Source organism: Phocoena phocoena, chromosome 7 (assembly GCF_963924675.1).
Source record: "Phocoena phocoena chromosome 7, mPhoPho1.1, whole genome shotgun sequence".
Taxonomy (NCBI): Eukaryota; Metazoa; Chordata; class Mammalia; order Artiodactyla; family Phocoenidae; genus Phocoena; species Phocoena phocoena.
Genome location: NC_089225.1, coordinates 107,760,924 through 107,774,947, shown reverse-complemented (window position 1 = coordinate 107,774,947; position 14,024 = coordinate 107,760,924). Strand labels below are relative to the sequence as shown.

Genomic DNA, 14,024 nt, shown 5'->3' with positions numbered 1-14,024 from the left:
TCATTTTCCAAACTCCCAGAGACTTCCCACAGCGTACAGAGACCAGGGGAGGAGAGCGAGTTCTCTGGGGCTCGGGTAAGAAGTATAAATGAGAAGAAAAAGGCTGCACAATATGGAACCAAGGCTCTACTCTGTAACGTACTGGCAAGTAATGAGAGAAAGGCTCTACTCTGTAACGTACTGGCAAGTGATGAGGAAGGAATTGCTGGAGCTTAAGAATTACCAACTCTCAGACGTGGAAGTCGACCAGGTTTTAGTGGCAGCTGTCTGAGTCCCAGAGGGCCGTCAGCATGCCTGAGATACTCAAGAGCAATCGATACTATTCCGGGCCATTGCTTTCTTCAACAGCCAACGTTCTACAGTCTCCTCAGTTCTCTGCTTTTTCAGATATTAATCCAGATATTTGTAAACATATAAATCTTTTTGGAAGACAAGGGATAAGAAGAAACACTTTTGTTTTAAAGCCTAACTATCAGATATTGATCAACTGCTTTCTACACTTCCATGATTCCTGTTCCCAACTCCCGTAAGAGGGATGTGAGATGGAAAATGGGTGAGGATCAAGTACTCGATCCAGCCTCACCTGGAAGACCAGATGGGAGTTCTGGTCACGGAGCCACCCAGACAGACACCACCCTTTTGCCTTGGCTCGTGTCATCAGGCCCTGGGTGCCTGTGGAGTTGGCAGGGCAGGTGGGGGGGTGGTTCCTGCCTGCCTCAGAGGACACTATTTCAGCGCAGTGATTGAGGAAAGGAGGAGGGGGGAGCCCAGGACTGCCACGCGAAACCTCACACACACTGGGTTCTGGCCGAAGTCAAACCTGCTGGTTGTTGACAAAAAAGCAGCGACTGACCTGATCCAAACGAAGTGCGCCGTCCACAAACCGCTGTTGGCGTAACTCCTTTGCGATATGGTGGAGGTTCAAAACAGCCCGGTGCACTTCCTCACTGGTGTGCTCTGGGGAGACGGGGGGCAGCTCCTCCTCGGGGATCTTCCTAGTGGGCCCTTCAATCATGCTCTGTGCATGTTCATAGCTCAGTTTGGTGCAGGAGCGGATGACAGTCTGGCCAAACCATTCACTGAGGATCTGCAAAGATGGACAGGTTATGAGGGAGAATGTTTTTCGGCCTTTTCTTTCACGCAACCATTCATTCGTACAGATTCTACAGATCCACTGAGCGCCGGCTTTGTGCTCAGAGCGCCACTTGGTTCTGGCAGGGTACAAAGAGCAGTCATATGGGGAGCTACTGCCCTTAGGGAGCTCAGGGCATGGACTTTGCAGGCGGTGGAAGTCGACGAGCGGCCTCTAAGCACACGAGAGGCACGGGCGAGGCCGAGCAGGAGGCTTGAGGCGAAGGGCCTGCTGGAGGCTTTCTCGTGAGTTGGGAGAGTGGCCATCAATACCAAACTGGAAGGGAGAAGAAGGGATGGACGCCGAAGATGTGACAGGTGGGGAATCTTACTGGACCTGATGGGGGCTGAAAGAGAAGGTGCGGTCACAGACAGAAACAGAGAACACAGGTGCAAAGCAGGACGGAGGTAGAGAGAAAACCAATTCCAGTTTGCTCTATTTGGAGCATTTATGTAGAGACAAAGGTCCAGAACAGGGTTTCTCAGCCCTGGCACTACTGGGCTAATTCTCTCTTGTGCTCTGTAAAACGCTCAGTGGCATCCTTGGACTCTACCCACTAAATGCCAGTAGCACCTCCCCCAAACCCCGAGATGAAAACCAAAAATGTCTTCAGATATTGTTAAATGTTCCCTGGGGGAAACGCAGCCCAGCTCGAGAGCCTTTCAGCAGTGGTGCTTGCTGAGTGGTGGGATTAAAGATGTTTAATCCTTTCAATGTGTCTGTATTCTCTATAATGAACATTTATTACTTTTAAAACAAAAATAAAACATTCAAATATTCTGGGGACTCCTGGGTCTGAGGTGCAGGGAGGAGATCCAGAGGGCGATCTGCAGCAGGCACTCGGGGCCTGGGGCAATGACTGGGCTGAAGGTGGGAGCTGGCATCATCGACCAGAGGGTCCAAGAAGGGAAGAAGGTAAGTAGGAGAGTCGAGGCTGCATTCTCTATGCCCTCCTCCATTTTGGGGAGCCAAAAGAGAAACTGGAGAATGGAAACAAACAAAAACCAAGGGAGTTCAAAGAGCCAGGAGAAAGATTGGGAGTGTCCAATATTAGGAGAAACAGGAGAAAGGGCCTCAGAAAAGGGGGACTCAAAAGCCACAGCAGACACTCCCGGCACTTCTGACGAGAGAGGCACCGCTTACACACTTTCCATACAGCAACTACTTAACTCACACAGCAACCCTAGGAGGTAAGTATTTTATTATCCTCATTCTGCAAATGAGGAAAGCAAGGCAGAGACACATTAAACAAGCTGCCCAAGGTCATACCACTAGAGAACGGCAAAGCCAGGAACTGAACACAGGCAGGCCCGCCCCAGAGTCTGAGCGCTCAACCACTAGTGTATGTCAAATGCCACTTGGATGTCAACGAAGACGGAAACAAAGAAAAGGTCTTTGCATTTAGCATTTAGTTACTGGTGGTCTTTAGGAAGGCTATTTTAGGGGGAAAAGTATGGCGAGGGGTGGCGGACAGGGTCGAATTGCAAAGATCTCAGGCATGTGCTGGGAATGGATTACAGGGATGCTGCCACAGTGCTTCTCGTCCTCAGGGCAACCAGAACCCTGCCTTTCCTCAGCCTGGCACACACATGCCACGTGCCACTCAAACAGCAACATCTTCTGTGTGTGTTATGATGGGAAAAAGTTTGGGAAGCTCTGGGTTAAGGATGGGTGAGGGACTTCCCTGGTGGCACGGTGGTTGGGAATCTGCTGCCAATGCAGGGGACACGGGTTCGAGCCCTGGTCTGGGAAGATCCCACATGCCGCGGAGCAACTAAGCTCGTGCGCCATGACTACTGAGCCTGCGCTCTAGAGCCCGCGAGCCACAGCTACTGAAGCCCGTGTGCCTAAAGCCCGTGCTCCGCAGCAAGAGAAGCCACTGCGGTGAGAAGCCTGCGCACTGCAACGAAGAGTAGCCCCTGCTCACCGCAACTAGAGAAAGCCCACTCGCAGCAATGGAGACCCAACACAGCCAATAAATAAATAAACTTTTTTTTTTTTTTTTTTTAAAAAGGATAGGTGAATGTCCAGCAGTAGAGGCAATGCAATGAGTGTGGGTGACTGCTTCCAGAAGGACGGTAGGACAGAGATGTTGTTGAGCAGGCAGGACAGAGGCCTGTGCCGTGTTTGCAGGCAGGGGAAGAAGCCAGTACAAAAAGAAGTTGCGAGAGAGCAAAGGGAGTAGTGCCAAGTAGTGCCAAGGCGACCCATCCAGAAGAGAGGAAAAGTGGCCTGGAGAGGGCAGGAAGAAAAGGGGAGGGGACGGGGGAGGAGATCTCGAGGGGAAGAAGAGAGAAGGTGGATGGCCCCGATCTCTGGAAAAGTGTAGGACAAAGAGTGAAGGGGGCTGGGTGGGGTTCAAGGGCATGAAGACAGCGGAGAAGGTCAGAGACAAATGCTGTGGGAAATGTGATTCATGAGCAGGGAAAAGCTAGATGTGCTTAGGGGCACAGGGCGCTTGGGAGAAGGCAGGGAACTCCAGTCGGCCGCAGAAACTTTCTCCCTGGGCTTGCAAACACCCTTTTCATCAAGTAAACCACTGTGGCCACAACTTCAGAGACAAGACTTCCCGAAAAAGACCATCTGAAGGGTCCATAGGTGTTTCCAGTGGGGAATGGGAGAGCCCAGCCCACAGCTGTCCACACCACAAACCTCTAGGGGACACAGCTCCTACCCTGGATGGCTAGAGAGACCCCTCTGATACCCTCTCCTTCCACTGAAGGAAGAATCAGTACTCTTGAAATGGCAGCCATGAAGCACAGGAAGAGAATGGTAGCGACCACTGACATTTGTCTTTAGTTCAGTGCAAAGAGCCTTATTATAAAGAGTCTTGAATCTGTAATATCAGACTTTCTTTCTTTAAAAAAAACCCCTCAAACTATACTTTCTGGATTATTCCAAGAGCTACTCCTATCTCAAAATACAAGCAATTCAAATACTGTGCTCATGACTCTTCTGCTGTGGCAAGCGGGTCCTGAATTTGGCTCTCAGGAGGTGTCTGTGTGTGCTGAACGCGAGAGAAACGGTAGAGGCAATTCTAGGGACTGCCCAACAGTCCTGTGGGGAAGTAGTGCGTGCAGCCCTCCAGAAGAGCCCCTTTCAAGGTCAGCCATGCTTGTCCTCCCATCACACCCACATTTCCTGAAAACTCCCCACTAATGGAGCTGCTCCAATCTCCGCTAGGATGACAGGGCCACGACCTATTCATTCTTGTGGTCGCAAAGTCCTCCCCCTGGAGATTCAGCTTGTTTGCTTTTCTCCATTTCATTCTAATCCCAGTCAGTCAATCCTCCTCCTTCTGTGTCCACATCTTTAGCTTGGGAAAATGTTCCTTTCTGTTCGATTCCACTCCTTTTTCACACACTCCCTCAGGCATCTGGCTCATAGGATATCTGGCCTCTTGGGGTCTGTGTCCTCTTTTCCTAGAAGACACAGGTAAGCCCTGCACACTCACACAGGGTAACCACCGCACACAGGCAGGGAGACTCGGACCACCCTGACTAGGCATCCATTTTCATGCAAACTGCTGGGTGAAGAACTGCTTTAAAAAGCTAGTGAAAGCTCCAGGCCCTCTCCCCTGAAGTATTTACAAACAAAATTTTACAGTAAGTTCCAGGAGGTTCCTAGACACTCTGCCACCCTGAAGTCCACGGATCCGGCTCTAAACAGCTTTGTTGCTCCCTCTGAACTCTCATTTATAGGGCTGAGCCCTGACCAGGGGCCACTTTTCATCCTGAGGGGTTCTTAAAATGTATTAACTGTAACTTGACAAAATCAGAAGTCTCGCACTTCTCATCAAAACTTGCTAGCAGTGGGACTTCCCTGGTGGCGCAGTGGTTGAGAGTCCACCTGCCGATGCAGGGGACACGGGTTCGTGCCCCGGTCCGGGAAGATCCCACATGTTGCAGAGCGGCTGGGCCCGTGAGCCATGGCCGCTGAGCCTGTGCGCCCGGAGCCTGTGCTCCGCTACGGGAGAGGCCACAGCAGTGAGAGGCCCGTGTACCACACACAAAAAACTTCCCCCCCCGCCCCCCCCACCGCCCAAAACTTGCTAGCATACAAAATGGCTGCACTATCTCAGCCAGTCTGAGCTACTCTTTTTTTTCCTAACGGGCACCTCTGCTCCTTCAGCTTGTTTCCTTATCAGTCAACGACAGCACCCACGAACACCAGCAAATCTGAGACTCCGCGCTGATGAGAAGCTCCCCACATCTCTTTCACCTTACTTGAGCCTCCCCTCCCTTAATGCCTGCATTCCACAAAATCTGTGCCTTCTTTTTTTTTTTTTTTTTTTAATTAATTTATTTTTGGCAGTGTTGGGTCTTTGTTGCTGTGCGCGGACTTTCTCTAGTCGAGGTGAGCGGGGTCCACTACTTTGTTGCAGTGCACAGGCCTCTCATTGTGATGGCCTCTCTTGCTGCGGAGCATGGGCTCTAGGGCGCAAAGGCTTCAGTAGTTGTGGCATGCGGGCTCAGTAGTTGTGGCGCACGGGCCCAGCTGCTCCGCGGCATGTGGGATCCTCCCAGACTAGGACTCAAACCCGTGTCCCCTGCATTGGCAGGCGGACTCCCAACCACTGCGCCACTAGGGAAGCCCTGTACCTTCTTTGGGAACATACGAAGGGCTGAAGTGGAAGCTCTGAAGCGCCAACAAGAACTTCCTGGCCCAGTGGCAGTCAGGCAGCAGAACCTATCCTGCTTCAAAACAATCCAGTGATTCTGGGAATCATACCTGACACACGGACTAAAAAAATTCTTAGGCCAAGAAACCACACTGTGGGGAGGCAGCAAGGATGCCCATCGCAGCCTTACCCAGAGAAGGGCAACAGGAAAGCTGAGACCCAAACGGGGCCAGGTGGGGGGCGGTGTTGGTTTCCGGGGGCAGCGTGCCTTACAGTACAGGAGGAAGGCCTCTCTGGATGGAACACCTCATTAATTTCCAATTTGGAAACTAGATTCACATCAACGCCCCGTTCGTAACCAGGGCCAGTGGCAGAAGACAAAAGGACAAAGAGTTTTTCATGGAAAAAGTAAAAAAGCCATGAGAAGCTTCATAAACAGAACCCTTCAAAGAAGAATCATGTCCTTCCTCTTCCTTTCATTTAATCACAGGATTTGGGTCACTCCCTTTCTGCAGGCGGCAAGTTTCCTGCGTATACTCTAGGACGCTCTTACGTGGAACGTCAGATTAAATATGTTGTCAATACCAACGGAAGGCCTCTGGCTGGAAAAATACCTGGTTAGAAACGAGCAAATACTGTCTACCTCAAGATCTACTTTCCGGTAGCAGGTAGGACAGGAAGTGGCTCAACACTGCAAAGCACCTGGCCCTGCTCGGTGGCAGAACTCTCATACCTACGACCCTTTAAAATCTCTCCAACACATCTTGGAGGAGTGCATTATTCAGCCCATTTTACGCTGAGAGAAAAGGTTGGGGATTTGCGAAAAGTCATACAAACTCCTAAGTGACAGCCAGGATCAGCTCAGACTCAAAATCTAGTGTTATTTTTATTATATTTCAGCCGAAGGTCACGAAATAGATAGTGAAGTAAACAAAATAATATCAACTTTCTATATTTTATAGATACAAAGTTGTGAGAAAACCATATCCTTTAAAAACAGTTAATTTCCATTCAAATGTATTTAGAAATTTATCTTCTAAAAAATATGTCAGTGTCTCATTAAGAAATATTTGGTTCGAAAAAATGCTAATCGGGTTAATTTGTAATTTTAAGTAATTAGATGCAAAATCACTTCTGTAACATCTCTGGGCTTCTGTACGTAAAATATTTGGTTCAAAAAAACATATGAGGAAAATGAACTTATTTACAAAACAGAAACAGATTCACAGACATCGAAAACAAACTTGTGGTTACCAAAGGGGAAAGGGGGGAGGGATAAATTAGAAGTTTGGGGGCTTCCCTGGTGGTGCAGTGGTTGAGAGTCCGCCTGCCGATGCAGGGGACGCGGGTTCGTGCCCCGGTCCGGGAAGATCCCACATGCCGCGGAGCGGCTGGGCCCGTGAGCCATGGCCGCTGAGCCTGCGCGTCCGGAGCCTGTGCTCCGCAACGGGAGAGGCCACAGCAGTGAGAGGCCCGCGTGCCGCAAAAAAAAAAAAATTAGGAGTTTGGGATTAGCAGATACACACTACTATACATAAAACAGATAAATAACAAGTCCTAGTGAATAGCACAGGGAACTATCTTCAATATCCTATAATAACCTGTGATGAAAAAGAATATATATATATTGTTTTTCAGCTATATATATATACACACATATACATATATACAGCTGAACCACTTTGCTGTACACCAGAAACTAACACAACATTATAAATCAACTATAATTCAATAAAAACACACACATAAACAAACAAATGGAAAACGTAATAGGAAGAAAGAAACATTTTCCTGTCTGGAACAAAACCAGGCTGCTGAGTTGGCCAGGGTCGGGGCGCACGGATTTCTGCCACTTCTTAGCTGTGGACACGAGGCAACCACCCCAGGGTGGGGAGGTCCAGTGGTGAAAAAAGGCAAAGGTACCAAGAGGAATGTGTCGGAAAAGAAACTGGGCAGAAAGAGGCAGGGCTCGGAGACAGCTCGGAGAGGCTGATGGCAACATGTCTGTGATGAGAGGGTGCTGGTGACGTCATGCAGGGAGCAGAGGCAGCGGCGGTGAGGAGCGAGCAGGGGTCTCCTCTGCTGGGCCTGCTCCTTGCACCAGGCCTACGGTGAAAGAGCGAAGCACAGGTCACTTCTTAAAGAAGAACAGGGAGGACCGTGGTAGGATCAAAGAGTAAGTAACAAGACGGAAGCACTGCCAGCAACACGCTTCATTTAGACCTAGCTGTGTCCTCGCCTACTGTGGCCGGACTGGGCCTGTTACCCGAATACTGGGTTCGCCTCTTGGTGGGTGTCAAGCCAAAAGACACAACTAAGCCAAAGAGTGGGGGAAGGAAGGATTTATTACTTGCAGCAAAAGGAAGGAGAACACTGGGGATCTTTCCCGAAGAAATAGTGCTGGCTTTTAATCTGTGTTTTCCAGATACAAGGAAACCTTTCCCCTTAAGCTAATTATAACCTACAACAACTTGGTAAATTATACCTTTGTGGGTAGGACTGAGACATTTTTTTCTCTCTACCTGATTCCTCTAAAAACTGAACACTCTTAGATTCCCAGCAGCCTTATCAAAGACTCTTAACTAGCTTAACTAGCTCATATGCAACAAAACTAAAGGAAATTCTCCAGTGAAACTGTCACAGAGCATAACTACTTATGACAAATATCACTCTGAGGTCCTACAGAACTGCGGGGCCCTTGATGTTTTAACAGCTGCTCAAGGAGGAACTTATGCTGTAAGACATGCTGAACGTTGGCTTTTATACCTGATGAGTCTTCGAATGTGACTCACCTCATGACGCGTATGAAAAAAAATTAAATCTCTTCTCTGAATGATCCTCTTCCCAGTTTAGGGAAAATGGTTTGGTTCAGGGGGCTCTTGGATCAAGTCTCTGCTCATGATGGCGCAAAATTGCTGTTAACTGTCTCTCCTGCTGTACTTCTCCGACACCTGCTAGAATAATGCTATGCAAGTGAGAGGTGCAGACACTACTCCGGCGGACCCCAAAACTTCTCTAGCTCTAGCAACGAGAGAGTTTCACTCCTCTAACCAGGGAGACTACGACGCCCACCCTCAGCCCTGTACCCCTCAAGAGAGAAGAGTGAAATATCTCGAGGCGGGGGGCTGTGTAAGCAGATAGGATAGCGGGTCCCCGGAGTAAGAGAACCAGACGGAACTCTCTTAAATAAGAGAAACCATCTAAGGCCTCAGTCATTCTGTGATCTGAGCCTGGCCACAATGCTTGCCCTTGCAGAAGAATAGGTCTCAGTCGCCGAATTTAAGGGAATGAAAGAAGGTAAAAAGAAACCGCTGTTACCAGGCTAACTTAACCACATCGGAGATAATATGTCAGTTATAAAGACTCCTAGTTCTGTTTCAACGGTAAAGATTAGCCTCAAGCACGTTTCTGAGCTGTTTTGCAAAATTCAAACCCCCCTTGAGTGCTCATCTATCAGATTAACTGGAACCTACGAATGATGACGTTGACTTTTTCTGATCCTCGTGATTTCAATCAACTACAACCTGGACTCCGTCAACCTCTGCCCCAATTCTATGCTGAACCCTCCACCCTCCTTTGCTGAAGCCTCTTCAGGAGTATGCATGCATCCTTAGCTTAAAACTTCCCCAATTTTGCTCCTCGGTGGGACACTGCTTTGGGAAAGATCCTTGGTGTTCTCCTAACTTGCTGCCAGTAATAAATCCTTCCTTCTCTTGCTCTTTGGCTTGGTTGTGTCTTTTGGCTCAACACCCACCAACAGGCGAACCCAGTTTTCAGGTAACAGGCCGACTAGTGACCAATGCCAAGGGGAGCTGAGGAGGGAGCATGGGCAGCAGAGGGCCATGTGTTTGCCAGTTTTAGTTATAAGGCAGGTTATTTATGTGCTAGAATTTTCTGGAGGATTTATTTGTATAGAGTCAACTGTGTTCTCTTCTACTGTTTCAGATGACTTGCCACCAGCCTAGTCTGTTGTCCCTCACACTATAATCCAGCCCATTCCTATTGTCAGAGAGGAGGAAATTTTCCTCTACCCTTCTAGGTTCTTCTGGCTGGTCCAAGAACTACACTGTCATGAGACAGATTAATAGGAGAAAATCAAACAAAAGTTTAATAACATGGTATACGTGGAAGAGACTCAAGAAAGCTGAGTAACCCACTAAAATGGCTGAAACCTCACCTTAAATACCACCTTCAACTAAAGACAAAAGAGGATGTTGGGGGTAATTTAGGATTTAGAAGCAGAGGAAGGAAATTCACATGAAGATGGAAAAGCAAATGTTTGGTAAACAAATGTTTGCCGGGCCTGGCAGAGACAATGGGACACAGAGGAGAATTTTAACAAAACAGATTTTGTGAGGTTCCTCCCTGTCTACCATACCAAATTCATCCTATAGTTAGTCATCTATGGTGACAACTCCTTCCCTTCGGGAAATAGGTCCTCTACCTACGTTCTTTAGACAGTTAGGGTAAAGTGAAAGTTTCTTCCTGAGCCTTTTGGGTCTTGATTGTTTTCAGCTCAAAATAATCTGCATGTCTAAGAGACATTTTGGAGTGGCAAATTTGCTCCCCTACACCATCTTGCCCTGGAGGTAGCTGTCTACACTTCTAAGCCTAACAAGAAGGAAACAAGGAGACTTCCTCAAGTGTCTGCCTTGCAAACCTAGGAAATGGCAGAAAAGCCTGAAGGCCGGGAAGTGGTTAGGAGACAAGAATTCCTTTCCTGTGACAGAGGATGAAGGTCCACGCCTGAGCGGTCTTTGAACGGTGTTCCCTTTACTGCAGACAGTTGCGAGCGAGCCGGTGGGGAGGGGTGGGAGGAAGCTTTAAGGGTGGTGGACTGGCTGGGAGGCCTAAGGGCTGTGGGAAGGAAGCTGGAGGTGGAGGAGAGGGAGGAAAGGGAGGAAAGCGTAGGAGAGCAATGGAGGAAGCTTCTCAGGATTGCGTTCAGACTGACCCAGGAAACACAAAATCACAGACTTCTAAAGCCTGTGAGGTTAATTCAGCTCCAGCCTTTCAAAAGGACCAACCTAAGCCATCTCTCAAAAAAAGAGGTCCATCCTTCTTTTTTTTTTGCGGTACGCGGGCCTCTCACTGTTGCGGCCCCTCCCGTGGCGGAGCACAGGCTCCGGACGCGCAGGCTCAGTGGCCATGGCTCACGGGCCCAGCCGCTCCGCGGCATGTGGGATCTTCCCGGACCGGGGCACGAACCCGTGTCCCCTGCATCGGCAGGCGGACTCTCAACCACTGCACCACCAGGGAAGCCCCCATCCTTCTTTTAAAGACATGCAGCACAGCGACGTGTTATGTTGTTTATTAACCTCAGAGCCCAAGTCCTTACAGCTAAGTCAAATCCACGATTAGTAACATCAAAATGCAGGAGAAAAGGTGGTTAAACATAATTTTTTGCTCTTTGCACGGCAGTCTTAAAAACGATAAGTGTCTTGTTTTGTTTTGTATTTCTTGAAAATATTCTTATTTTAATCTCAAGGATTCACAGCAAAATCTGTGCTCAGGATTTAGTCTGCTGTTACCTTGAAGTGACCTTACATAAGCCACTAATTGCCCCGTACCTTCACTAGCAAACCAGGACACAAAGTACAAAGGGGAGTTCTTCGAAAGGCTCCTCTGGTCCCAGGCTGTCTCTACAGGCCTGAAATAAAACAATTCTGCCCCGCTAAGGACTAAAGATGAATATTCTGGGAACTTTTCTATTATTTTCGGAGTCAGCCTTTGAAGCTATTGTCTCTCACCGGGAGCTGCCCGGGGAAGATTACCGCTGCAATGTATGAGGATGAAACACAAAGCCCAGCACTCTGTTTCTTTACCATGAGCTGCAGCCCCCAGTCACACGTCCTACACATGCACCTCAGCTCTGTGGGTTTGCTGCAGACAGCAAGATGACCCGGGAGGAGCACACCGTTTGATTTTTCAAGTTTCATAGCATTTCCATAGGTGGCAGCTGGTGTGGCAGCGGCAGGGTGAGCAGGGAAGGCAGAGGGGGAGACATTCTGTGGATGTCCCATCACGCAGAAGCAGGCAGCGTGCCTTTCCTGGCGGAAGCTGTGCGAGGCCTTCCTCGATCCCAGGATATAGCTCAGGGGTGCTGAGATGGCTGCTGGCGATAAAAACGCCTTACCAAGGGAACACCATGGTAATACAGCAGGCTAAACAAACAGAACTGTGAAAACGAATGTGCGATTCATTTTATGAAGTCATTTTTGAGCATTTTAGGGGTAAATGACACTGTGCTGTGGGGGAGGGGAGGGAGGAGATTAAAAAAATTAAGAATGCGGGCTTTCCTGGTGGTGCAGTGGTTAAGAACCCACCTGCCAATGCAGGGGACATGGGTTCGAGCCCTGGTCTGGGAAGATCCCACATGCCGTGGAGCAACTAAGCCCGTGTGCCACAACTACTAAGCCTTCCCCCCAAAACCCCGTGAGCCATAACTACTGAGTCCACGTGCCACTACTGAAGCCTGTGTGCTCTAGGGCCCACGTGCCACAACTACTGAGCCTGTGTGCCGCAACTCCTGAAGCCTGCGCGCCCAGAGCCCATGCTCCGCAACAAGAGAAGCCACCGCAATGAGAAGCCCGTGCACCGCAAAGAAGAGTGGCCCCTGCTCGCCGCAACTAGAGGAAGCTCACGCAGAGCAACGAAGACCCAATGCAACCAAAACTTTTTAAAAATTTTTTTAAAAAATTAAAAATGGGCTCTGCTACAAGGATGTTAAGGTCCAGTAGGACGACAGATCTGTGCACATATGGTGCTGAAGTGCAGACAACAGGTGCTGTAGGCGTGGGAGATGGGAAGATGGGTTCTGACAGGAAGGGCAGGGTTCCTCCCATCTGAGCATTTTCTAAGAAAGGCCACCCTGCCCCCTTCCCAGGTTTCAGCAGGGACCCCATGCTGTACTCTCTCCAGGCTGGGAGAGTCTGTGGTCCTCATCCTCCTGGTGAGAGCTAATCTCCCACCTGGGGTTTGGGTCCTCAACTTCCCACTTCTTTCGTGACCCGGTTCCAAAAATCTGTTCCTTCCTTCCTCATCTTCAACATCTCCTATCCGCCTTCCCATGCAGCCTACAAAAACACTCCAATATCTCTCTCCTGTTTATTAAAACAAACAAACAAAATCAGAAAAAAAATCTCAAAATAATTCTTACTTTTACTACAGTGACAATATCCATTCATTGCAGAAAACTTTAAAAAGATATAGGTGGGAAAAGGAGAAGAAAAAAGTCTATAAAGTCCACCATTAGGAATTAACTACTGTTTCTATTTTAGTGCATATTTAATTCCTGTATCTTCAATGCCTTGTATAGTGTCTGAACAGAGCAAACATTCAATGAATATTTACTAAGTGAATGAATGAAGGACCAATAACAGTTTCATAGAAGAAGTGGCATTTTAGCCGAGTCTCAAGGATAAGTAGGATTCATATTAGTAGGGATGCAGGGAAGGACACTCCAAGGAAGTGGGAAAAGCATATGTGAAGTCTCAGAAGTGGAGCAATTCCGTATTAGGCCAAACGAACCCTACAGTGGTGACAGCAGAGGCTGAGGGGGCTGAAGGATGCGTGGCAGATGGTCATGCAATGGGGGAGGGGTTGGTGGAGGTCTTTGCTTGCCATCCTCTGGAGATTAGACTTTTGTAGACAATCATAACCCACTGTCCCACTGTCATGCTGTAAGAGGATATTGAGGAATAGGACCAGATTCAGCTTCTGGAAAGTCACCTACCACCACTGGGGATACAGAATGAAGAGGCCATGAACAGTCTCTCCCATCCAGGGGAGGATGTCAAGTACTTGGGTGGGGACAGCGACTGTGCTAACAGTGAAGAGAGGATTGATGAGAGACACTCTGCAAAGGTAGAGCTGCTGTCACTTAAAACTGCTGGGATGTGGCAGGCTAGAGACTGAGAGTCTGGGTGGTTCAGAGGATGCCGATGCCATTAAAAGACCTGGAGAACATAGGGCGTGACCTCAGGTTGCAACAGGAGTGTGTTTTACTGCATCGAGACAGGGGAAACGATGAGTCTCTGAAGGGGGGACTGTAGCAGACCCAGCTGGCTGGTCTCTCTGCTTTCCAAGAAGGAAAACTGAAAGTTACCTGGGGGAATGGCGGGTCTTGAGGGAAAGAGGACCGGAAGGCAAAGTTGGAAGCTGGAAGCAAGAATAAAGGTTTGAAACAACTGCATTAGCAATAAATAAAAGGATTCCTAAGCAGCACTGAAGATCCAGCTGAAGAAAGACAGTCTGAACTGGCACATACCA

At 48.7% G+C, this 14,024-nt stretch overlaps 1 protein-coding gene across 2 annotated transcripts in view; it reads right to left on the bottom strand.

Moving 5' to 3' along the window:
* DIS3L2 (DIS3 like 3'-5' exoribonuclease 2) overlaps positions 1–14,024 on the bottom strand; it is a 323,449-nt gene that overhangs the window by 77,547 nt on the left and 231,878 nt on the right. For both annotated transcript variants that reach the window (XM_065880451.1, XM_065880452.1), the window contains exon 12: positions 854–1,087. In XM_065880451.1, the coding sequence (XP_065736523.1) occupies positions 854–1,087 (234 nt within the window). The remainder of the gene's footprint in view (positions 1–853; positions 1,088–14,024) is intronic.